This window comes from Corapipo altera, unplaced genomic scaffold (genome assembly GCF_003945725.1).
Source record: "Corapipo altera isolate COAL_440 unplaced genomic scaffold, ASM394572v1 310, whole genome shotgun sequence".
NCBI lineage: Eukaryota > Metazoa > Chordata > Aves > Passeriformes > Pipridae > Corapipo > Corapipo altera.
This window is the reverse complement of record NW_020885096.1, coordinates 114,134-136,205: the sequence shown is the minus strand read 5'-3', so window position 1 is coordinate 136,205 and position 22,072 is coordinate 114,134. Positions and strand designations below refer to the sequence as shown.

The window sequence follows — 22,072 nt, the reverse complement described above, 5'->3', positions numbered from 1 at the left end:
GGGGCGGGAGCGGCCGGACCGGGCAGCGCGGGCAGCCCAGCGGGCGGGCGGGCGGGAGCTCTCGACAGGACCGAGCGGCGCAGCGTGCTACGGGCCGGGGCCGCCGGCTCGCGGGGCCGCCGGGGCGGGGAACGGGGGCGGGGCGACCCGGGGCGGCGCGGCCTAACGGCGCCTGTCTCCCCTCCGCCGCAGCCTCCCCCCGCGTCATGCCCTCCGACCTGGCCAAGAAGAAGGCGGCCAAGAAGAAGGAGGCGGCCAAGGCCCGGCAGCGGCCGCGCCGGGCCCCGGAGGAGAACGGCGATGCCGGGACGGAGCCGCAGGAGGTCCGGCCCCCGGAGGCCAACGGGACGGCGCTGCCAGGTGAGGGGGCGGCCAGTCCCGTGTCTGTCCTGGGTGTCCCGTGGTGGAGGGCCCGGCTGGGTGAGCCGGGACATTGATGAAACACCTCGGGCACGGGCTGCGCCGAGCCGGCGGCTGCGGCAGCTGCCGTCTGGGCCACTCTGCCCCGGGGCAGCAGGACCCCCCGGGGGCTCCACATGGGCCGTGTGTGTGAAGGATGCCCGTGGCCCTCGCTCGAGGCACGGCAGCGTAAAGATGGAAAGGACTGATGATGTCTCCCCCCTCAGACAGACACTGTCCCGATCTTTTGCTACTTGATGCTCAGACCTTTTTGGATTTTTTTTTTTTGGTTTTTCGTTTTGTTTTGTTTGGGGTTTTCTTTCTTGCTGCAGGGACCAGTGCAGCACTTGAATTCTTTCTGTTCTTACTGCTATTGCTCTCACCGTCTCCTCACCTGTTTCTCTGGGACGTACCTGGTTTGCAGAGTCTGAGAGCCTGTCTCTAAAAGAGACTTTGTGCCTGTTAAAGAGATAGACTTTGTCAGAGGGCGCTGTCGGCCCTGAAGGACATAGGTAACGCTTACCGAGGGACAGCTTGCTTTCGCAGCCGCGGGGCTCTCTCCCCGTGCGGGGCTCTCGCTCGCCCTCTCTCTCTCTCTGTCTCTCTCTCCCTCTCCCCGCCCCGTGTGAGGCTCTCTCTCCGTCTCTCTCTCCCCTTGCTGGGCTCGCTCTCTTTCTGTCTGTCTGTCTCTCTTTCACTCTCTGTCCGTCTGTCTCTCATTTGCATATCGCCTCCCTATTGGTGCAGCCCGGGGCGGGCGGGGCGGTGGGAGCGGCGGGGCCTCTGCCGGGATCCGGCGGGAATCTGGGAAAGGCTCTTCCCCCCCGAGGGGGTCACAGTCACTGAATATGCCGAGTTGGAAGGGATCCACAAGGATCATCGAGTGCAACTTCTAGCCCTGCACAGGAACAGCCCCAGCAATCCCACCATGTGCCCCAGAGTATCATTGAAACACTCCTGGAGCTCTGGCCGCCTTGGTGCTGTGCCCACTGCCCTGGGGAGCCTGTTCAGTGCCCCACCACCCTCTGGGGAAAGAACCTTTTCTCATATCCAACCTATGCCAGGCTCTGGAACAGCCCCCTAGGGCACTGGTCATGGCCCCAAGCCTGGCAGAGCTCAAGGAACGTTTGGACAGTGCTCTTGGGCCATTGTTTGGGTATCCTGTGCCAGGCCAGGAGCTGGACTGGGTGGTACTTGGGGGTCCCTTCCAGCTCAGGAGATCCTGTGATTCCATATGGGTCGATACTGGCATATTTCTTATTGGGAGTTCTGCATGAGCTGTTTACACATCAGGGGGAAAACGCCCTTGCCCCTCTTTGCTTCCTGCTCTGTGGCACTGTCCAGAGGGGTCCCGTGTGACTATCAGTGACATTTTGTGCTCCTTGGCTAGGACACATTTGCTGTGGTGTTCGCGGTGATTTGGCTGAGTGGGTGATTTTGCCAGGAGCACTAGATGCTCGCAGCCAGGCTGTTGTTCAGCTCTGCTCTGAGCAGCAACAGCGCTGCCGAGATCCCCAGTGCCGTTTGCTGCTTCCAAGGGCAGCATCTCACCGAGCAGTGAAGTTGGGCTGCAACAGAAGGTCAGCATGACAGGAAAGAGAGTAGTGAGGCCCTGGCACAGGTTGCACAGAGAAGCTCTGGCTGCCTCATCCCTGGAAGTGTTCCAGGCCAGGTTGGTTGGGGCTTGGAGCAACCTGGGCTTGTGGAAAGTGTCCCTACCCATGGCAGGGGGTTTGGAATTAGATACTCTTTAAGATCCAGCCCAAACCATTCTAGAATTCTGTGATTATATGATTTGCTGTTACTATAGGAGGAAAGGAAGAGGGAGACATGCAGATGAACATAGTAGCTTCTCCGAAAATGAGTAGGGCCTGTTCCAATGCTGCTGCTTCTTCTCTAACCTTTCCCTTCATTCATTTTCTAGCCAATTTTTTTTTGGCTAACCCTTTCCTTAAGCTTGCAAGCAGTACTCTGTAAGGTCTCTTCCTATCCTAGTACTTCCTGCAGGATGGGTTAGTCTCATGACACTCAGATAACTGGCTCGCTCTTCTGACTGCTGACTTAATTCTGATGGTCCTATTTCATTTATATGGTATTTAGATATTTAGCAGGTGGAAGTTCCTGTTAGACTATGTATATCCATCTGCTAAGATGAAAAGCTGAGTGTCATTGCATCTGAGCGTCCTCAACTCTTCCATAGAAATGGGGGCTGGGAGTTGTTTTTGTACCCCTGGGCCTTTCTGTACAGGGGCTTATGGCTTCCCTTGTATTTGTAAATCAGTAACGCTTCTGATCTTTCTGCGTATAGAGGTGGATGCTCTTACAAAGGAGCTGGAGGACTTTGAATTAAAGAAAGCTGCTGCCCGAGCTGTGACAGGAGTGCTGGCCTCCCACCCCAACAGCACTGATGTGCACATCATTAACCTCTCCCTGACCTTCCATGGCCAGGAGCTGCTGAGTGACACCAAGCTGGAGCTGAACTCTGGGAGACGCTATGGCCTGATCGGGCTCAATGGCATTGGTAAGCTGTGGGGATACAATGTGGCTCCCTGGAGCTCAGTGAGGGTGTTGTGCTGCTGAGAAGCTGGGCAGGTGCAGGTGGGAGATTCTGGAAACTGGAAAGAGGGCTGTTGGACAGACATGGCTGGGCCATGGCAGTTCCTGTTCTCCCATGTCTCTCCCCAGAGAGGGGAATTGCTAGGATTGCTGACAGAAGACTAAGAGTGCATTCTGGCTTTGGACTGTGCCTTTGAACTTGTTTCGGTGGAGAGTTGGGTGAGATGTCTGGGATCTGTAAATCTGTCTGATTCCTGTTTACATGATTTGCTTAGTAGTGCCAGTAAACCAAATAGAAGTCTTTGGAATATGGGGTCCTGGTAACAGCCGTTAGACCTGGTTAGACAGCAGGAAGTACAACAGAGATAAAGTTCTCTAAATCTGAGCAAGGACTGAAGTGAAGTGGTTTCCAAAAAGCTTTTTCGTGTCTCAGTCCTGTCCTTGGGGTGGTGAGCCTTAGCTGTGAGGGCAGCTTGTCACAGTGAGGCAGTGGGCTCTGCTGTGTCTCCAAGTCTTCTGGCCTTTTGGGCAAGAAATTGCTCAGGATTTTCTGGGCTTGAAAAGGGAGGGAATCAATGGGATCTGAGTGCATTTCTTCTGTTTCACTGTGACATTGGATCTCACTGAATCCAGCAATTAATTGTGGAGTGGTTATCTGCACACAGGGAAATCCATGCTTTTATCAGCTATTGGGAAGCGAGAAGTGCCCATCCCAGAGCACATTGACATCTATCACCTGACGCGAGAGATGCCCCCCAGTGACAAGACCCCTCTGCAGTGTGTGATGGAGGTGGATACAGAGAGGGCCATGCTGGAGCGAGAGGCGGAACGTCTGGCTCATGAAGACGGTAAAGCTTCTCCGAGTCCCCGGGGACATTTCCTCCATTTCCTTCCCCACCAAAGAAAATTTGGGTTCCTTGGCGGAGTTTTCACATGTTGTGGTACCTATTTCCCCCAGCTGCCACATGGCAGTGACACTAATGGAATGACAATTCTTTGGATGAATTACTCCATGTAGCTTCTTAAGAAGTGTCTCAGGCTTGGGAATGGAGGGTGCTGAATAGAAGAAGGGCAGAGGGCTTGTGAGCTTTCCTAGCTGTGCAGAGGTGCAGCTGAGAGCCCTTTACTGGCAGAGGTGCTGACAGGCAGGCTCTCTTTCAGCGGAATGTGAGAAACTCTTGGAGTTATATGAACGTTTGGAGGAGCTGGATGCTGATAAGGCAGAAGCACGGGCCTCACGTATCCTTCACGGCTTGGGGTTCACGCCAGCCATGCAGAGGAAAAAGCTGAAGGACTTCAGTGGTGGCTGGCGAATGAGGGTGGCGCTTGCCAGGTGAGTGCTATAGTGCCTGCTGCCTCCTGGGAGAATGCCCACCTGCTCCTGACTCTGAAGAGCCATGGACACAGTTTTGAGAACTCAGAGCAGAGCTAAGAGACTTTGGGTTACCTGCACTCATCCTACGCCGTCATCTCCCCTGTCCTTGCAGAGCCCTCTTCATTCGGCCTTTCATGCTGCTGCTCGATGAGCCTACAAACCACCTTGACCTGGATGCCTGTGTGTGGTTGGAGGAAGAGCTGAAAACGTAAGCACAGAGGAGTTTGCTGCTTCTGTGGGTTGCGCTTTTCTGCTGGAACATCTTGTCAGCATGTGAGCAAGTGCTGCAGGAGTAACTGTCTATGGTTCTTGTGGGTACATAACTGTGTTGTGGTAGCAGTGACATCTTCTGCTTGCTGCTGTGTGGGATTCTTGATGCAAGGGTAACAAATTCAAGACAAGGCCCCGTCTCCCTGTCACTGAAGAAATGAGAAATGCTGGGTTGTACTCCCAAGTTAGAGGCTTCCTGGAAAGCCAGGAGGAGGCCTTGGCAGCCTGTGTACAAGCACTGTGTGCTGTACCAGTAGCATGAGCTTTCTAGACCTGGCTTCCAGCTCATCTCCCTGCCCACCGTTTCTCTGTTTTAGCAGAACTGTAGTATCTGAGTGTGCTGGTTTCATCTATTGTGTTGGTGACTGGTTTTCATAAACAAAGGTAAAATGTGAAGGTGTAAGGCAAAAAGCTTAGGAATAGTTATGAAACTCAGGTTATCTGGGGTGTACATTAAAAGGACTGTATTGTGAGAGGGGCTTTGCCTTTGCAGAGGTTTTTCCATCGGCTTTGTCAGTTAAATCTTTTGCATCCTTCCTTTAAAAGTCAGATGTTTTAGGGAAGTAGTTTGAACTTCTTTTTGGGAGGCTTTGACCCATCGTTGTACAGAATTGGAGTGGAGCCAGGCACAAGGTGCCTAACAGATGGGAGTCTGTACGAAGGGGAAAGTGAGCAGTGAAGGTTGAAACTTCTTGGAAGTGTGATGCTAATGAAGTCAGCTACATCAGTAGCATGAGTCACCTGCCACATGGGCAACCAGCCCTGGGCTTCTTGTGACAACAGATGAAGGTCCAGTGGTGCAGGGTGGTGCAGGGTGTTTTACCACAGTGAAAGGTGTTGGCAGGATTTACTCACAGCACCTGGTTGTAGCTGCTTTCCTGCCAGTTTCCTAGAGCATCTCCCAGGCTGTGGCCTTTTTGTTCTTAATCTGATTGAAGGCAAGAGAAAGCTGGTGCATGTGAAGCCTTTGTCACCATCAAGGCCAACAAACAGGAATTCTTTTCCTAGCTTAGTCTCTAACAATTTACATGGTGCCGCAGGTTCAAGCGGATCCTTGTGCTGATATCCCACTCCCAGGACTTCCTGAATGGCGTCTGCACCAACATCATCCACATGCACAACCGCAAACTCAAGTACTACACAGTGAGTAAATGGTGCCCCGGGCCACCAGCAGAAACAGGAGCTGTTCTCTGGGCACATCTGATATCCCATGGTCTATTTCCAGGGAAATTATGATCAGTATGTAAAGACTCGTTTGGAACTAGAAGAAAATCAAATGAAGCGATTCCACTGGGAGCAAGATCAGATCGCCCATATGAAGGTACCTGCCTGGCTGCATAAGCACCTTCCTACCCATGCAGGTGGGCATCCCTGCCCCTTCTCAACCTTGTCTCTGTGGCTTTTGGCTGACTTTGCTTTCTTGCAGAATTACATTGCACGATTTGGCCATGGCAGTGCAAAGCTGGCCAGGCAAGCTCAGAGCAAGGAGAAGACTCTTCAAAAGATGATGGCTTCTGGCTTGACAGAGAGAGTTGTGAATGATAAGGTAGGATCAGACATGGGATTGCATCTAGGGATCAGTGTTGGAAACCTGGGCTACAGAAGTAGAATGATCTTTAGCAGACAGAAGGAATGGCTGACAAAGCTGGGAGCAAGAACAAGATACCCTTCCTGATGCCAATGATCCCTGTACTCAGCATGGAATAATGCTGAACAGTGGGAAGAGGAGGAGGAATTTTTAGGGGAGGAAAGTGGAATTGTCATACCATTGAGGCTATTTTGCAGATACAGAAATCAGAAATGGGTGCCAAAGGCTCATAGGAGATGGGGGAGGATTCTCAGAGCAACTCCTACTTGTTTGAAGAGTACAAGCCCACATTTGCTTCAAGGGGGAAGAAATAGGGACTTGTTAGGCAGCAGATGAGCTTGCAAGCAGCTCATCAGAATATATATGTGAGTAAGTTGATAGAGGGGCTTATAAAATGTTGCAGTCTGGTGCCTTGGTCTGCAACTGATGTTGGTAGTGAGGGATGGTTGTACCAGAATGTCCGGGCTGTCTCGTGCTCCGGGGTGTCTCACAGATGCATATTCTATGTTAACAGACTTTGTCATTCTACTTCCCACCCTGTGGGAAAATCCCCCCTCCTGTCATCATGGTGCAGAATGTCAGCTTCAGATACAGCAAGGATGGGGTGAGTATGGGGAGTGTGCATACACAGATCTCTTGTGCTTCTGCTTGGTTTGGGAGTGGGAGGCATTTGGCTGAGCTTCCTGATCAGGCTGCAGCATATGACTAGTGGAGCAAACTCCTTGGCAGTGTTAATGCTGGGTCTGCTGAGGACAGAGCATTACAGGTGCAGCAGAGAGGTCTGGGGAGTAGTGAAAAGGCATAACATGTGGCATGATTTTTGTGGTTTTCAGCCATGGATCTATAATAACTTGGAGTTTGGGATTGACCTGGATACCCGTGTAGCTCTCGTTGGACCCAATGGAGCTGGAAAGTCAACACTGCTGAAACTGCTCACAGGAGAGGTTTGCTTCCTACATTGTCTACCCTGCTCTGGACCTTTATTCTTGGGATAGTCTTCAACAAAGCTGCACTTATTTGCCAGAACACCCCAGTCTCAGGCCTTGGAAATCCTGAGGTCTCGTTGCAGTATAGGGCTTTTTCTCTCAGATTATGTGTTCGGGCTGCCTCCCCTGTGCCAGAATGGAGATGGCTGGATTCTGTATTTCTGACATACAGCAAGAGGAGAGATTTCCTGCTGAAATGATTTTATCTTCCCTTTCTAGCTGCTACCCACAGATGGGATGATTCGCAAGCACTCACATGTGAAGATCGGTAGATACCACCAGGTACTCCCTGCAGCAGCCCCCAGGGACAGGGAATGTAGAGGAAAAAGCTGTCAGGAATGAGGAAACTTGCCCCTCTAGTTCTACTTCTAAGGCCCCTCCCACTGCTGCCCTTCTGTGCCCAGAGAAGGGGGAAGGAACTGTCCATGGAATGGGCTCCAGCTCATGTCCTTACCCTGCTGACTGTGGTCCTTCCCGTTCAGCCTCCCACCTGCTAATGGCAGAGCTGGTTGCCTTGTGTTTGGTGGTGGACAAACCTGCTATTCTGAAACAGGACTCCTGCTCCTGAAATGGAAGCTGTTTCATAATAGTTCAGCACAGGGCCTATCCTGTGGGTAGGATTATTGGCTCTTGTGTTCTATCGCTCAGCTGGTACCAGAGGGTTGTGGGGTGTAAGGGGAGATGTGCTTTGGGCCATGAAGTGGGTGCCCTGCACAGCCTGAAGCTGACTTTTCTTCTCTGGCAGCACTTGCAAGAGCAGTTGGACTTAGACCTCTCACCCCTGGAGTACATGCTGAAATGCTACCCAGAGATCAAGGAGAAGGAGGAGATGAGGAAAATCATTGGCAGATATGGTCTGACAGGGAAGCAGCAGGTAAGTGTGAGCTGTTGAGCTTTGCTTTTTGCTCATTAGGGGAGTAGAGCTGCTGTGTTTTCTGTTCCTCCACTGATGTCTGACAGTGTGATACAGTATGCAGCATGGCTCACCATAGCATCAAAATCCAATCCTTTGAAATTGGAGAAAAAAATGGCTTACAGCAAGATGTGAGTTGGAACGGGTGACCCCCTCAGAATCTGGGTGAAAAGAGGACAAGTTGTGGTGTAGTGCTAGACCTGAGCACACTTTAATTGTAACTTGAACTAGTTTGCTTATCTCTCATTTCTGAGATGAATACCAGCCAGAAGTGTTAGAAGATCTCAGCTGGGTGTGAGGTCCCCTTGGTTCAGACAAGAGGCTCACCAGTGGTAACTAGTAAGTCCAAGCATGACGTGCTCCTGTACATCATACGTCATGTGTGTGACAGGAGGTGTCAATATCACTGCAGTTTAGTGTTGATTTTTGCATTGTTTTTGCCATTTATCACTGCAGAAGTTGAGAGTAGTTTGATGGTTATATCAGTGAACAGCAGTCAGACCCCAGTCAACTGTCCTTGCACATCTTTGGCACAAGCTGGGTCTTGCTGGGGAGACTCATTCTTCAGAAGCCCCTGGAATTCCCTTGTTCCATGGGTGGGAGAAGCTCAGCATAGGTATAAGGCTGACTGAACATTTGTCCTCTTGTGTCATGGAGCTGCTGGGAGCCCAGGGTGAGACCCAAGTGTTCTGGGTCAGGGTGGCAGGCTGTGAGGTGCCTGCAGAGCCCGAGCTGTGTCTGTGTTGGGCAGGTGAGCCCCATCAGGAACCTCTCGGATGGGCAGAAGTGCCGTGTGTGCTTCGCCTGGCTGGCCTGGCAGAACCCCCACATGCTCTTCCTGGACGAGCCCACCAACCACCTGGACATAGAAACCATAGATGCGCTGGCAGATGCTATCAATGAGTTTGAAGGAGGAATGATGCTTGTCAGCCATGACTTCAGACTCATCCAGCAGGTAACGAAAGTCATGAATTTTGTCAGAGCACCTTTTTAACACTTCAAGTAATTAAAACAAGGTGTTTTCAACTCACTGGCTTTTACATATCCCAAAAAGATGGGTGAGTGAAAAAAAATCACTGCACACAATTCCTTTACTGTGTTCATGTTAAACAATTATTGAGATAGCCCAGAAAAATATTAGGAACTTGAAATATAGAAAAAAACCTAACACAAATGTCAAATACTGATTTGTCAGCTATAGCTTTGGCTGCAACTTCAGGTATAATTTTTGTTTTTCAGTGTGTTATATCCAAGTAGTTCAGGTCAAGAACTACTTTTGTTTCAATTCCCAGTTTAGCAAGAAGGGCTTTTCTTCTTAGTGCATGAACGAAATCAGAAATGTAGAGAGGTCCAGGATTTTCAGTTATAAAATCTTGTATAAATTATGCAGAAAAAACCAAGGAAGATGTTTCTCTGCAGATGCTTTGTTTGGTAGTTGAAATGTGAGAGTTACTGAACTTTTCTTGCCAGACTTCAGAGAATAGTTTTTAGTTAACTTTATCATTCTGATAAGATTATAAAATGCTGTACTGCAAACCTCTCCTCCTCCTCCTCCTGTGCTTGCTCTCAGGTCGCGCAGGAGATCTGGGTCTGTGAGAAGCAGACAATCACCAAGTGGCAAGGGGACATCCTTGCCTACAAGGAGCATCTCAAGTCAAAGCTGGTGGATGAGGACCCGCAGCTCACCAAACGGACCCACAACGTGTGAGCTGAGGAGCCCCTGGCCCCGGTGCTCTGTGGGGCCGGCGGTGGCCACGAGTCACCCGCCCGCCGGCAGGAGCAGGACTGCTGCTCTCGCTGGCTTTGTTCTAGGATTGCTGCAATACTGCTTCCCCTCGACTTGCCTTGCAACTCTGTGTCTGGACAGAGCTCTTCTCTCCCAGTCTGGCTACATTTGGGCAACCGTTTCCATCTTAAGATGATGTCCCATCCGAGCCAGGCCCTGGAATCTGATGGCCCAGGGTCATGGCAGCAGCCGTCAGGGTGTCTGAGCTGCAGTGTAACACAGGTGGAGACCCCAGCCCAGCTTCTCCTGCCTCTTCCTTCCCAATTTCTGCTTCAGTTTAGATACTTCACTTCAAACTCCTCTGGCCTTGGTTTGTTTTTAACTATTATTTAACAGTGTAATTAACAGATCTGCCTGAGAATCCGTCAGTCAATAAAGAGGGAAGAACAATCTTGTCTTGTTTTGTGAGCTGTGGTAGTTGGGGCTTGCAGTGGCTGAGCTTTGAGTGAGGATCAACCCTTCCTGCTGAAGGTTCAGTTCCTCAGTACAGCCAAAGCTGTGGCAGAACTTGAGGGTTACATGAAGTGGTGAGTACTGAGCTCTGCAGGCACTAAGCAGTGAGCAGGACCCTCACACCTGGGACACCTCTGCTCAGCCAGAGCCAACGCTGGGTTTCCAGCAGGTGACAGAAGGGGGAACAAGCCACAGATGCTTCTGTTGTAGATGGTGGCAGACACAAATTGAAAGGGTTGTGGATATCAGAGTCAGAAACACAAAGTAGATCTATGGAACACCAGCATGTGTCCTCTGCAACACATTGGCTCAGGTGTGGCTTTTTCCTTCTCCCTGAATTGTCTAATAATGAGACTCAGTAATGTAGGATTTCTGGACTATGAGTTATTTTGTCCTTGCAAGTTTCTTGTGGACTAACCAACTAAACTTATTTTGTTTGCAATAACAGATTTTTGAAAAAGTTGGTGTTTAAACCTCACCCTGTGCCACAGAAGCTTGAATAAAACAAATTTTTAATTTATTATTAAAGCAATTAAAAGGTACTAAAGGGAAAGGTAGCAATTCAAACCAAATAGATTCTTTTGATCATGAGTTATCATGACACATGAGAATGGTTGCACTGGTCATGTGAAGGGTTCATGTAGCCCAGCAGCCCCTCCAGGACCACATGCTGCCATGGGAGAGGAAGGACAGGACAAACGTAGGAGCTGTGCTCCCTTGCAGTGCTTCCTCCAGTGCCAGCTGACTGACTTTGACTTTTTGGATAGAGTACTTCCTTGGTTTTCTTTCCTAAAGGGCCTATCGAAGTTGTGACTGCTGCTGTGGAAGCACTGTGTGTCAGTCATAGGACAAATGTCACAACAGGAGCTGCTTCCAGTAGATAAAGCAGAACCTTCAGGTTTTTCACTGTTTTTAGCAACGATCTGAGAGAACAAAAAAGTAGTTTCTGATAAAATAATGCAGATAAATTATTGTATAGTATATATTATTATATAGTATAAATGCTTCCAACTTAGTTCTGCAGAAAAGTCTAGATAGCAGTGAAAAGTCACTTGGATGAATATCTCACAGCGGAGTACTCAAAAGTTGTGAGGTGGAGTGGGGGAGTAAAAGCAACCCATAGGAAAGCGATTACTCAAAAAGCTAATGGGTCACAAGAGTTAAACAAGAATAGATTAATGCTTGTCTGTTTGTTCTGCTCTCTGGGTTGTAGGAAGTGTTGGTGAGTTGGAAAGGATTGCAAAGTAGCTCTGAAAATGGTGAGGTCAGGGAGTCCTGTCTGAGGCTACAGCTGTTCATCCTGCTCTTCCTTACTCCTACCAAAGACATGGCAACAAATCACTGCATTTCAGATCTGAGTGGCAATAATAAATGCAGGATACAATCTTACACTGAGTTCTTTGAGAATGTTAAATCCTGAGGAGGGCCTGGGGACACTGGGATGACGGCCAGCATGACAGGCAGTAGTTGGAGCATTCAAGAGGAGAGCTGTGTTACCTGTCTGCTGCTGCCAAGAGAGAGGAACTTCTTGGGTCCGGAGATATCTCTGATTTATAAACAAGGACCACAGGTACATGTTCAAAGCAAAAGCAGCTCTAGCTGCACTAGAGATCTCAGTAAGCCAAGACTTATAAAATGGAATCTATACACATGCTTTATGAGCCTTGATTTAACCTTCATTTGTTCTGTGGTGACACGTCATTGGACTGCACTGAAGCAGCTCCCAACAGATGTCGTGGAGCATTGATCTGAGGCAGCCACAAGCTTGGGCAGTGGCACTTAGAGCTGTTTCAGCTGGGACTTTTCTAGTCTTTTACAAACGCAAAATTATAGATAAATTACAGGAATTGCTCCTTAGTTGCTAGGATGGTCTTTGAAAGAAGTGGCCTAGAGCCTGCACATTTACTCTTGCCTGTGATCTAAAACTGAGGTTGGCTCTAACACAGCCACAGCCAGAAGTGACAGGTGCAGGGTTATGGGATTCCTTTGTCTATGTGCTGCAAGTAGGTCCATACACCACCAAAAACAGCACGAGGAGGAGCCAAGCCCAGCACACAGCAGCACGGACAGCCTCTGGCACATGCAGTCCAGGGAAGCAGATGGTGATTCCCCAAACCTGGGAGTTCAAATCTGACTCGACTGCTCAGTGGATGAGCCTCCACCCTTGCTGTGTAAAGTCTCCCTGTGCCTAATGCCAAGTGATCAGTTGCTGCTCCTCCACCAAAGGGCTTCCTTCTAACTAAACATTTTGTCGGAAAAACCAGCTGTGTGCGTATCACTGCCAGTGCCAGCCATGGCAGCAGCTGGGAAGGGATACAACAGCCCCCAGCTCCTTCATCACAAGAGAGCCCGCGTACTATGACCTGAGACCAGGGTCACACAGCTCCCCTTGCAGTGACAAGTCTTCCCCAACACCTGTTCACAGCTCTGTGAATCGGGGGGCAGTGGAATGTCCCTCAAAGTGGGGACCCTGTGTTGTTCCTTGTCAACACACGGCCTCTTACAAAGCACAAGTGGTGATGTCACCTGCTCCTTAGTCCCAGTATGAGTCCCTCCCATTCCCAGAGTATTCCACTGCCCTGTATCTTCAAGCCCATTCTTCTTCACAAAGAGCTGCCATGACCGTTCCAGCCTGTCCTACCTGATCACTAATGTTTCAGTTCCTGGGAGCAAGAAGCCCTTCTGTGACACTGAACAACCTGCCCTGCCCTGTCACAGTGACGGTTATTTGCACTCACGGAGAGTGATCAGGTGCCTCCCCATGAGGACAGGCCAGAGTACAACAGTTCAGTGAAACACTGTGGGCTGCACAAGCAGAAGCAGAGTCACTGGTTGATGAGTGGGTCTCCCAGGCTCACTCCTTGGAAGAGGTGATTTGCTCAAATGTACCAGTATGGCATGTGCCCCTAAGCAGGAGACTGTGCATGGAAGCACAGAGACTCCAGCGTGTCCCCCTCCTAGACGAGCATACTGGCACAATCCTTCTATGAGGTTGCTGTTGTGATGCCTGCTGAAATGTTTCCATTTCCCTCCAAAGGACAGAAAACTCTTTGTTCACTTCTCTACTCTGTTGCTGCACGCTTTCCTGGTTTAGCCTAATTCCTGTGTCATATTTACTCTTGCTGGTGTGATTGCTGGTTTACAAGACAGATCAAGTCCATATGTGGGGTGTCAGCCCTCCCCTGCCTCCCTCCTGGCATTCCAGGCCCTGTTCGGTGCAGCAGGTGGAGTCCCAAGAGCAGGTAGCTGAGATAGCAGGGGAATCTGGCTGGTGGGGAGTTTACAATGCAGTGACATTCCCTCCCATTACCGAGTTCCTGCTGAGGGCGGTACTTGTTCCATAGCACAGATGTGGTTCCACCCGTTTGACTCTGGAGTACCTTGAATACTCTAGTTCACACCCTTGCACCAAAGGAGGATCTCTTCTTTCACCAAACCCCTGGTGGACCTGGGAATGGATTTTCTCTGGCAATTTTTCCCCTGTGAATCTGATGCTACTGCTCTTGCCTCCCTCTTTGCCCAAGTTACCCTCAAACTTTTGCTCAGATCTGAAAGTTTAATTGAATCTGTCACTTCCAAGCTCCTCTCAGGCCAGCTACCCTTCATTTAATGCCCAGAGAAATCATCAGCCACAGGTGTGTACTGCTCCTGCTCCCTGGGGAGGGGCTGCACCTGAGGCAGGTTAGGGTCTGCAGCCTGTGCTATATAGCCAGCCCCATGGCACCTGCTGGTTGCTCTGTTGGAGGCTGAGATGAGCTCAGAACCTAGGAAGAAGCGTGATCATGTTTCCATATCTGGGGACAGAATATCTAAGAGGACACCTAAGAGAAAGGAAACCTTTTCAGTCTATATTTACAAAGTACTGAAGCAGGTGAGTAAATGTTTCTTTTCTGCTAGAAACTGCTTTATCCATGAAGCTACTTCTACCCATTGCATGTTAACACTATAAGAGGAAGGAAGGAAAGAAATCTGCTTTTTAGTGAGATGAAAAAAAAGGTGAGTGGGTACGGGAGACCCTCAGCTGAGGCTCAGAAGCTGGGGGGGGGAACAGATTCTGGGGGTGGGAGACAATAGATGGATCTGAAGCAGAAAGGGTTTCCTAGAGAGAGTAAGCGCTGCTGTATGGCTCTGCCTGAAGAAGTAATTGAATAGAAGTAAATAGGGCAGGAACAGCTCCTGCTGGGCTTGGGAGTAGGTGTTAAAATCTCTGGTGAGATGAGAAAAAGAAATTTTGGAATTGGCCATGCACTGTCTAGGCCACAGTCATCAGCATGAGCCTGTAGCAGATTCTGGAAACAGGGGTGTTTTCATCCCTCGGAGTCCTGTTTTCCACAGGGATTGTGGGGGGGCTCCCATCGTGCAATCCCAAAGCTGTTGTGGCATTATGGGAGCCTCTCTTCAGTCTAATGCAAGTGGCCCATGACTTGAGACCCTCAGGGTGGCAGCTGTGGGTCCCTTTGGTGTTAGAGTGCCCTGTCTGGGATGAGAAGTGGGGCCCTGCTTTTCTGGGGTGGCTGGGTCCCTGCTCCCCCCAGGGTGACGGGTGTGTGAGACAGTGTTTGGTTACCACCCGGCAGGTGCACCCAGACCTCACCATCTCCTCCAAGGCCATGAGCATCATGAACTCCTTTATCAACGACATGTTCGAGCGCTTGGCCTCAGAGGCCTCACACCTGGCCCAGTACAGCCACCGCTCCACCATCACCAGCCGTGAGGTGCAGACGGCGGCCCGGCTCCTGCTGCCCGGCGAGCTGGCCAAGCACGCCGTCTCTGAGGGCACCAAGGCCGTCACCAAATACACCAGCAGCAAGTGACCACCCGGCCCTAGTGAAACCAGCCCAGGCCCCACTTCTTGTGGAGTCTTGCGGGAGCTGGTATTCAGTCTTACTCAACTGAGAAAGCAAAGCCTCCTGTTAGCTGCCTGCAAATAAAAAAAGCATAGAAATACACATTGTGTCTTTAATTTTGGTGTTGCAAAGTGTGAGGCAGTTTGAACTGGGGGGAGGGGGGGTTGTTTGGTAGGGCTGGAAGAACAGCTGCTGTTCGAAAACAACCACACACAGGTAGGAGCAGGGACCATGGGGCATGCCTGAGGAGAGCTAGGGTTGTTCTGAGAAGCAGAGTGAGCTCTCCACAGTTCTCCAAACTCTTTATCCTGGTTTTCAGATTCCTGACTGCTAAAAGTTTCTGTTGTCTTTGACTTTCCTGTGGTTCTTCAAGTGCTTCCTTACTTGGTGGGTATCTTTGCCCAGGTTGTCAGTTGGTACTGGTCAGAGCAGAAGCTGAATCCCTCTGGGTAAGTGGAGTGTAGTTAGCAGTGGTAAGGGGGTTTCTCATGTTTATAAACTGTTTTCAAAGGTAAAGGGATTTTTTCTGATGGGTTTTTCCTTGGGTTTTTATTTTGGTTTTGTTTGTTGTTGTTTGGTTTTCTGTTGTTTGTGGTTTTTCCTCCTGGTGAAGGCTTTCTCCCTTTTGGGTAGGGGAGACAAACAAAGCCAAATGAGCTGGACTGACAGGAGAAACAAACTATCTTTTTTCTAGGACTTGTAGCCTTTCCCTCCACTTGGTTTGAAGAGAACTTTGTCTTGCAGGGCTCTAAACTGGGCTAGGGCTGAGTGTCCTGTGTTCTGTCTTGGATTATTGTGTTAATAACTGGCCCTGGCCACCTTTTTTCATATTCCCAGGGAATATGGGAATGATCCAGGGCCCTGCAGGCAGCATGAGCAGGTTCTCTGTCCACATGGAGCTTGGGAAGTCCTCAGGGTGAAGTGTTGTGTCCAGAGTGATGGTGCAGGCAATGACCTCCAGAGCTGTGGTGGGGCAGCCTGGCTGCCCCATGAGCACAGCACCTTCTTGGGGTGTGCAGGGCTGTCCTGAGTTCCTGCACACAGGTGCTGCCTCACTGTCTGCAGTGGAAAGGAAAGGTGTGGGGCATATTCTGGGTGGAGTTGTGGTGGAGATCATAGAGTAGTCTGGGTTGGAAGAGACCCTAAAGTCCATCCAGTTCCACTCCCATGCCTTAGGCAGGGTCACCTTCCATTGTGCCTGTCCAACCTGGTCTTGAACACTTGGGGCATCTGTAACTTCTCTGGGCAGCCTGTTCCAGTGCCTCTTCCCACCTTCACATTGGACTGGATGTCTGGCTCTAACATCTTCTGTTCACAGCCAACAACAGGGTAGGAGTAACCAGGAGGAACCAGAGCTGTGTTTAGTCCAAGGTGACAGTATGTGGGGCAATCCTGGATTTCACAAACTTGTGAGGTGATGCTGAGTCTCATGAGCTATGGACCTGTGATGGGTACTGATCTGCCTGGCTTGGCAGTGTGGGCCAGACAAGATGTCCATGATGCTCCTCAGGAGAGTATAGGAGGCAGCAGGGTTGGGGCTGGGCATCATCCTCTCAGACCTAGCCCTGCTGCTGTGGACTGTGGCTGGCTGGGGGAGGGAGGGAAGGGGCTGCACGGGATGCTCTGTTTCCTTTTGGCTGTAGGACAGCATTGAAGAGTGCTCCCTTCACCCTGCCAAGCCTGTAAACTGGATCTGAGCACAGGAGTGGAGCAGCACTTTGCCCAACAAGACTGCACTTCTTCTCCTTCCTGTGAGCCTTGTGGTGGCTGTGCTGTGGGGACAGGCTGTGTGGCTGGTGCTGGTGGCAGAGCTGCTGCATCAGGGCTGCCCCTGGGCTGGGTTTTTGGGGTCGCTCAGCTGGATGCAGCGATTGGAGACAGGTCTGGCAGAGCTCAGCCTGAGAGTGGGACGCTGAGCAAGCTCCACTTGCATCTAACAGGTGAGCAGCCCATCTCCTTGCCCAGTCTATTGCTCCCTAGGCCACGTATCTGTGCTTGCTCCCGTTTCCCTAGCAGTGGGATGTACAGCTGTGCTCTCTGTGAGACGAGGAATGCTGAGGAGCAGCCTGGAGCTGCAGTTCTGCTCCTGACCTGGAGATGGGTCTGTCTGACTACCTGATCTCAGATCCATTCCTGCAGCATGGGAAGGATCCCCGTGCTGCTCTGCTTGGAGCAGGCTGCCTGTGGACTGTGCAACTTCCCTCCCTGGTACCCTGGCTCTCTTGGCAGATACCCACACAACCAGCCAGGAAAGGTACCGATTTATGGCGAGATGAGTGGCTGTTCCCTGGAGGTGTCTGGTGGAGTATTAGCACTGAGCGAGCCCCCAAGGAGTAAGGCTTTAATGGTGCAAGTGCTTGATTCTCCAATACTTAAATTTGTGCATCCTACTTCATGTCACACCTGCCCCCTATCCTGTCACCGAAGGCTTGAAGAATGGAGTTGGTGAATGGCATCACATTCCTCTTACTAGATCCCTGCATTTCCTTGCAGATGGGGACAGGTAGTGCAGATGAACCAAGACTGAGAGGCAGAAGGAGGAGGTTGCTCTTGGAATGGGTGAGTTCTGCACTCAACCTGCCCAGACTGTCCCTTTCACATTTTCCATCTGGAGGTGGGTTCATCTCTAGGTATGCAGGGATCCTGCTGCTTGTCTCCCCACAGTATATTCCCATGGAGCTGCTCTGGGATGCCTGCACAGGATGTCATACATGGTCTTCCTGAGGGATCACTCTGTGCTGGCACAGATTAGCTTTGGTGAGAACTGCTCCTCAGCTCAGCTGTTTCCAGATTGGAGTTGTGGCTCCATGCCCTTGTCCTAGTGGATCCAGCGAGATCTGGATGAAGTTGTTTTAGGAGGAGGGGGTAGACTCTGCCATCCAGCACATATTCACGGGATACTGGTTGCTGTGAGAATGACCCAGAAGCACTCAAGTTGCAATAAAAGCAAAGCTTAACTTGGAGCCTATGCAGGCTCTTTTCCAAAGTATCCTATGGCTGCCTTACTTGATGTGAGTCTGTCCAGATCTGCCTGTGTCCTCACAAGTCTCCCAGGGAGGCTTTTTTAGTGCTGTAACACTGCAGTGCTGTCATGTTGCATGTCCCTGGCCCCCTGTCTGTGTTTTTAATGAGCTATGCATGTCTATGGGTTAGAAGAAGCCTCTTTTTTTTTGCCTTGGTCTGCTCTTCAACCTCTCAAAAAGAGTACTAGAGTGTGACAGACTGAATGACTGTTCATAAAAATATCATCAATGCCTATGTTCTGTTTTCCATTCTGTAAGAGAGCAATGGCTTAAGAGCATGTGCTCTTCCTCTCACATGGTGGAGGACCATGAGGCAGAGCATCCCTCTGGTCTGTTATGAGTGGAGCAGGTTTGAGGGGAGGGAGCTTCTTGGGCAGTGGAGGCTGGTAGCAGCATGCAGACCTGCGTGTATTCCTTTCCCCATGTTGTGTCCCTTGGCAACCATGCTGCCAGGTGGCTGCTCCGGTGCATCATTAGACAGTGTTCCAAATAGCAGAGGCCAGAACGGTTCAGCACTCAGAGGAAAATGAGCCAGTGATGGATAGCTCTAGTGATGCCAAAGCTGTTAAAATATGAACTTCTGATGTACAGCCAGAGTTCCAGCAAGGGACTCTCATCCTCTCTGTGCTTAACTGCTGGTGTGTGGGGACAGTGCTGGTCTGTGGCCCTTCCCTTCTCTGTTTAGTAGGGTGTTGTCCCTGAGTAATGGTAGCTCGTGGTGGCCTGGGCTCCCTGCCTGGAGGAAGGGAGATGAGTGATGATCAAAGGTCAGGCAGGCACTCCCCTGTGAGTACACACACTACTGCGTGAGGTTGTTGTCCCTAGTGCTGCCTGTACTGTAATGGGATTGAGGGTCCATGGCATCCTTGGAGTTGTGTCTCCATCTATGTTCTGCCCAGCAAGGATTGCTGCAAATAGTTTGTTTCTTTGGTTTTTTCTCTCTTTGTGCTCTGTTTGTTCTGGAGTCTAGGATGTAGCCAACAATAATGCTGCTTCCTTCATCTCCCCTGCTTGGGAATGTGCTAGGGGTGAGGGAGGTATTCAGAAGTTAATTATCATGGCTAGGCTTCGTGAACGAAGAAGTTTATTAAGTGAGAAAGTAAATCTTATGTTGTAACTGTCGCTTCCAGGGCCATATAACTTGGGTCAGGAGGCATCCCTGTTCTCATGTCCTCTCTGTGCAGCGCTGTATTACCTGCTGCTGAACTGGGGGCAAACTGAAAGACCTCCAGTGGGGTGAGGTGCTCCCTGACGTGGAGCTGCAGCCAGGAGAGCCCCAGGGGCTGACACACAGTGCCCCTCGGGCCAGGCTGAGTGCTGCTCTGGGGTCAGAGACAGAGGGATGGGGTCAAAGGGTGTGTTCTCAAGTAAGCAATCTGTGTTGAGCTGGTCCCATGATTGGTACCAGCGGTGTGCTGCTTGGCCTCCAACAAGGAGAACACTTCCCTTTGGCCCCATGCAGGCTGTGGGGCTGGAGAAGAGGGTGACATGGGCAGAGTGGCCCCATGAGGAATGGCTGCTGCAGGCCACACGCCGTTTTCCCATTAGTGAGTGTTTAGTTCAGCGTTTTAAATAATTGTGTCCTCGGAATGATATTTAAAATCCATTTGGGAGGCAATGAGGCGGGAAAGTGCCTGTGCCATTGTGATGACGCTGCGCAGGCCGCGCCACACATGCATATTACAAACTCGTTACAGGCTCGTTTACACGCGCTGCTCCCTCCCCACACCGCCGAGGCTCCCAGTGCTTCTCCCCCACCATGACTGCTGGGCTTGGCTCTGTGGAGACGTTTGTTTGACAAGGTAGGCCTGGTGTCCTCTCCAGCAGGAGAAGGGGCACAGCTGGGGTGCAGGAGTTGGGTGCTGCCCTTTAGGACAGGGATGTGTGGGGCACACCTGATGATGGGACTGTCACTCGGGTGTCGTGTCCTTCACTTGTGATGCAGAACTGCGTCACTTTCTGATGAGCCCTCAGATTTGTCACTGCAGACTCCAGACCCTGTAGCCCCAAGGCTTTCAGCTGCTGTGCTCTGAGTACCACTGGAAGAGCTGCAGTGCCTGTCCCAGGCTGGCTCTGAGGCTGAGGACCAGCCTGGGCTCTTGAATGTCTGTGGAAGCTGCATGAGCTGGAGGGACTAGGTGTGAGGGAGCAGCAGCTTCAGCAATGGTCCTGCGAGTGCTGTTTTGTGGCTGGACGGAAGAGAGTGGCCCCTCTATCTCTGTTCCTCTCTTGCTGCTGTGTGGGCATGCTCTGCTGTCCTCCCAAACCACACAAAGTAGAAATCCTGTGTGGCAGGACAAGGCTCCTGGTACTGCTTTATCCTTGTCCTGTTGGCCTTGGTGGTATGAACAGTATTCAGTCTTCTCCCTTTGCCTTCTCCCTCCTGATCATGTTCAGCTGCTTCTAGCCAGGGTCCTAGCTGTGGTTTTTCTTGGCACTGCCTCGTGGCCAAGCATTAGTGGGGCGAGGATCAAGCCCCCACATACTTAAGGACATGTTGTGTTCTGACACCTATTCCTCTTGCACAGTGGCCTGGCTGGCTGCTTTTTGGATAGGTAATGGAAGGCTCCGGCATCCTTGTCTCTGCCTGAGGGCTGTGGGCCCTGAGCATCCTCATTGTCTCTGTAGACTTTCCTACTTGGCACCTACGTGGGTGTTTGGCTTGGAGATGCTGAAGGGCAATAGGAAGGCTTTAGTCATTTCCAGGATTTGAGGGCAGAGCTGCTCATTGCTGTTTCTTCCTGGATAAACTTCAGCTTATCACTGCTCTGTGCAACTTGTGTCCCTGTGCAAGTGGGAGTTAGGCTGGGAGTGACTGACAGGTGCTGTGGCCTTTAGGGACGGCGCTCCTGGCTGGAGCCGAAGAACAGGGGAATGTTAGAGGTGAGCCAGGAGCTTGCTATGCTGAGGTCACCTTTTCTCCAGGTTGATGGTGAGCTGTTGAGAGAGGAGCCACAGATACTCAGAGTGGCAATGGAAGACAAGAAGGCAGTAAGGTCAGGAAAAGAGCCCAGTGTTTCAGGTACCACAGGTGGGAATGTAAGGCTTTTTTAAGTAACTGAGAAAGTAATTGAGACAGACTGTGGGTAAAGTTGGGTCTGACTCACCTGGAATTGACTGTTTGGGAAAGCCTCTGCTGGTGGTCCACAATCAGGCCCTTGTACTCTGGCTTTGGTTAAGGCCTCTGACACTGCAGCTAGCAAAGTTGCTGCAGTAATCTGTGTTGGAAATGGAAAAAGTGAATTTTGTAAGAATCTGAGGAGGTGAGAGAGAGGTGGACTGTCAGCTTGTATATTCAAACATCCCCTCTGGCTGGGTTAGAAACCCATTATTTCCAAAAATGCAAATCACAATCCCTGCTGTGTGCTGTCCTGGTCAGGGCCCCTTCCAGGAGCTGCTGCCTTGCTTGAGTCAGAAGTGAGTGAGCACGAAAAGCTCTTCAGAATGGCTTTTTTTTGTCACAGCAATTTGTTCCTGAGCAGCAGAGAGGATGTAACTGAGGATGTAACTCCAACCCATGTGCTGCTGTGCAAGAGCAGACCTGAGAAATGTTTGAAGACCTTTCCCTACCCACAAGAGAGTCTCTAGCCTGGCCCCCAGGTTTCATAGCTCTGGTTGTCCATGAGCTCAGTGGTGTTCTGAGGATCAGACATGGTCTAATCATTCTTTCCTTGGAGTCTAGTCTGAAGCTCTGTGAGATCTCTCTTCTGCCTTTGCTTACAGGAGGGACTCTGCGCTCCTCCAAAGCACAGCAGCTGCCACAGCTACTGCATTTGCCTTTTGCAGATTAGCAGGATCTGGCTGCTAGTTCCCCTTCTTGCTCAGGGCACAAGCTCTTTGGGTTAGCTCATTTTATCCACTGCATTGTAGAGGTGC

General features: G+C 50.7%; 2 protein-coding genes across 6 annotated transcripts; both read left to right on the top strand.

Annotated features, from left to right (window-relative positions):
• The first annotated feature begins 165 nt into the window (after positions 1-165).
• ABCF2 (ATP binding cassette subfamily F member 2) lies at positions 166-10,263 on the top strand. Its single transcript, XM_027669642.1, has 14 exons — positions 166-360; positions 2,708-2,920; positions 3,621-3,803; positions 4,117-4,288; positions 4,443-4,538; positions 5,641-5,743; positions 5,826-5,921; positions 6,027-6,146; positions 6,703-6,792; positions 7,022-7,132; positions 7,394-7,456; positions 7,920-8,048; positions 8,839-9,042; positions 9,658-10,263. The coding sequence occupies exons 1-14, from the start codon at positions 207-209 to the stop codon at positions 9,793-9,795; spliced, it is 1,872 nt and encodes a 623-aa protein (XP_027525443.1). The 5' UTR covers positions 166-206; the 3' UTR covers positions 9,796-10,263.
• A 2,491-nt stretch (positions 10,264-12,754) lies between these two features.
• On the top strand, positions 12,755-15,260 carry LOC113960217 (histone H2B.3-like). Of its 5 annotated transcripts, none has more exons than XM_027669652.1 (4): positions 12,755-13,196; positions 13,873-13,961; positions 14,131-14,197; positions 14,904-15,260. In XM_027669652.1, the coding sequence occupies exons 2-4, from the start codon at positions 13,936-13,938 to the stop codon at positions 15,138-15,140; spliced, it is 330 nt and encodes a 109-aa protein (XP_027525453.1). In that variant the 5' UTR covers positions 12,755-13,196; positions 13,873-13,935; the 3' UTR covers positions 15,141-15,260. The 5 variants fall into 5 exon arrangements, with proteins under 5 accessions (XP_027525453.1, XP_027525449.1, XP_027525450.1 ...); XM_027669648.1 differs by having other exon boundaries at positions 14,095-14,197; XM_027669649.1 differs by lacking the exon at positions 12,755-13,196 and having other exon boundaries at positions 13,688-13,961; positions 14,095-14,197.
• Positions 15,261-22,072: the final 6,812 nt, after the last annotated feature.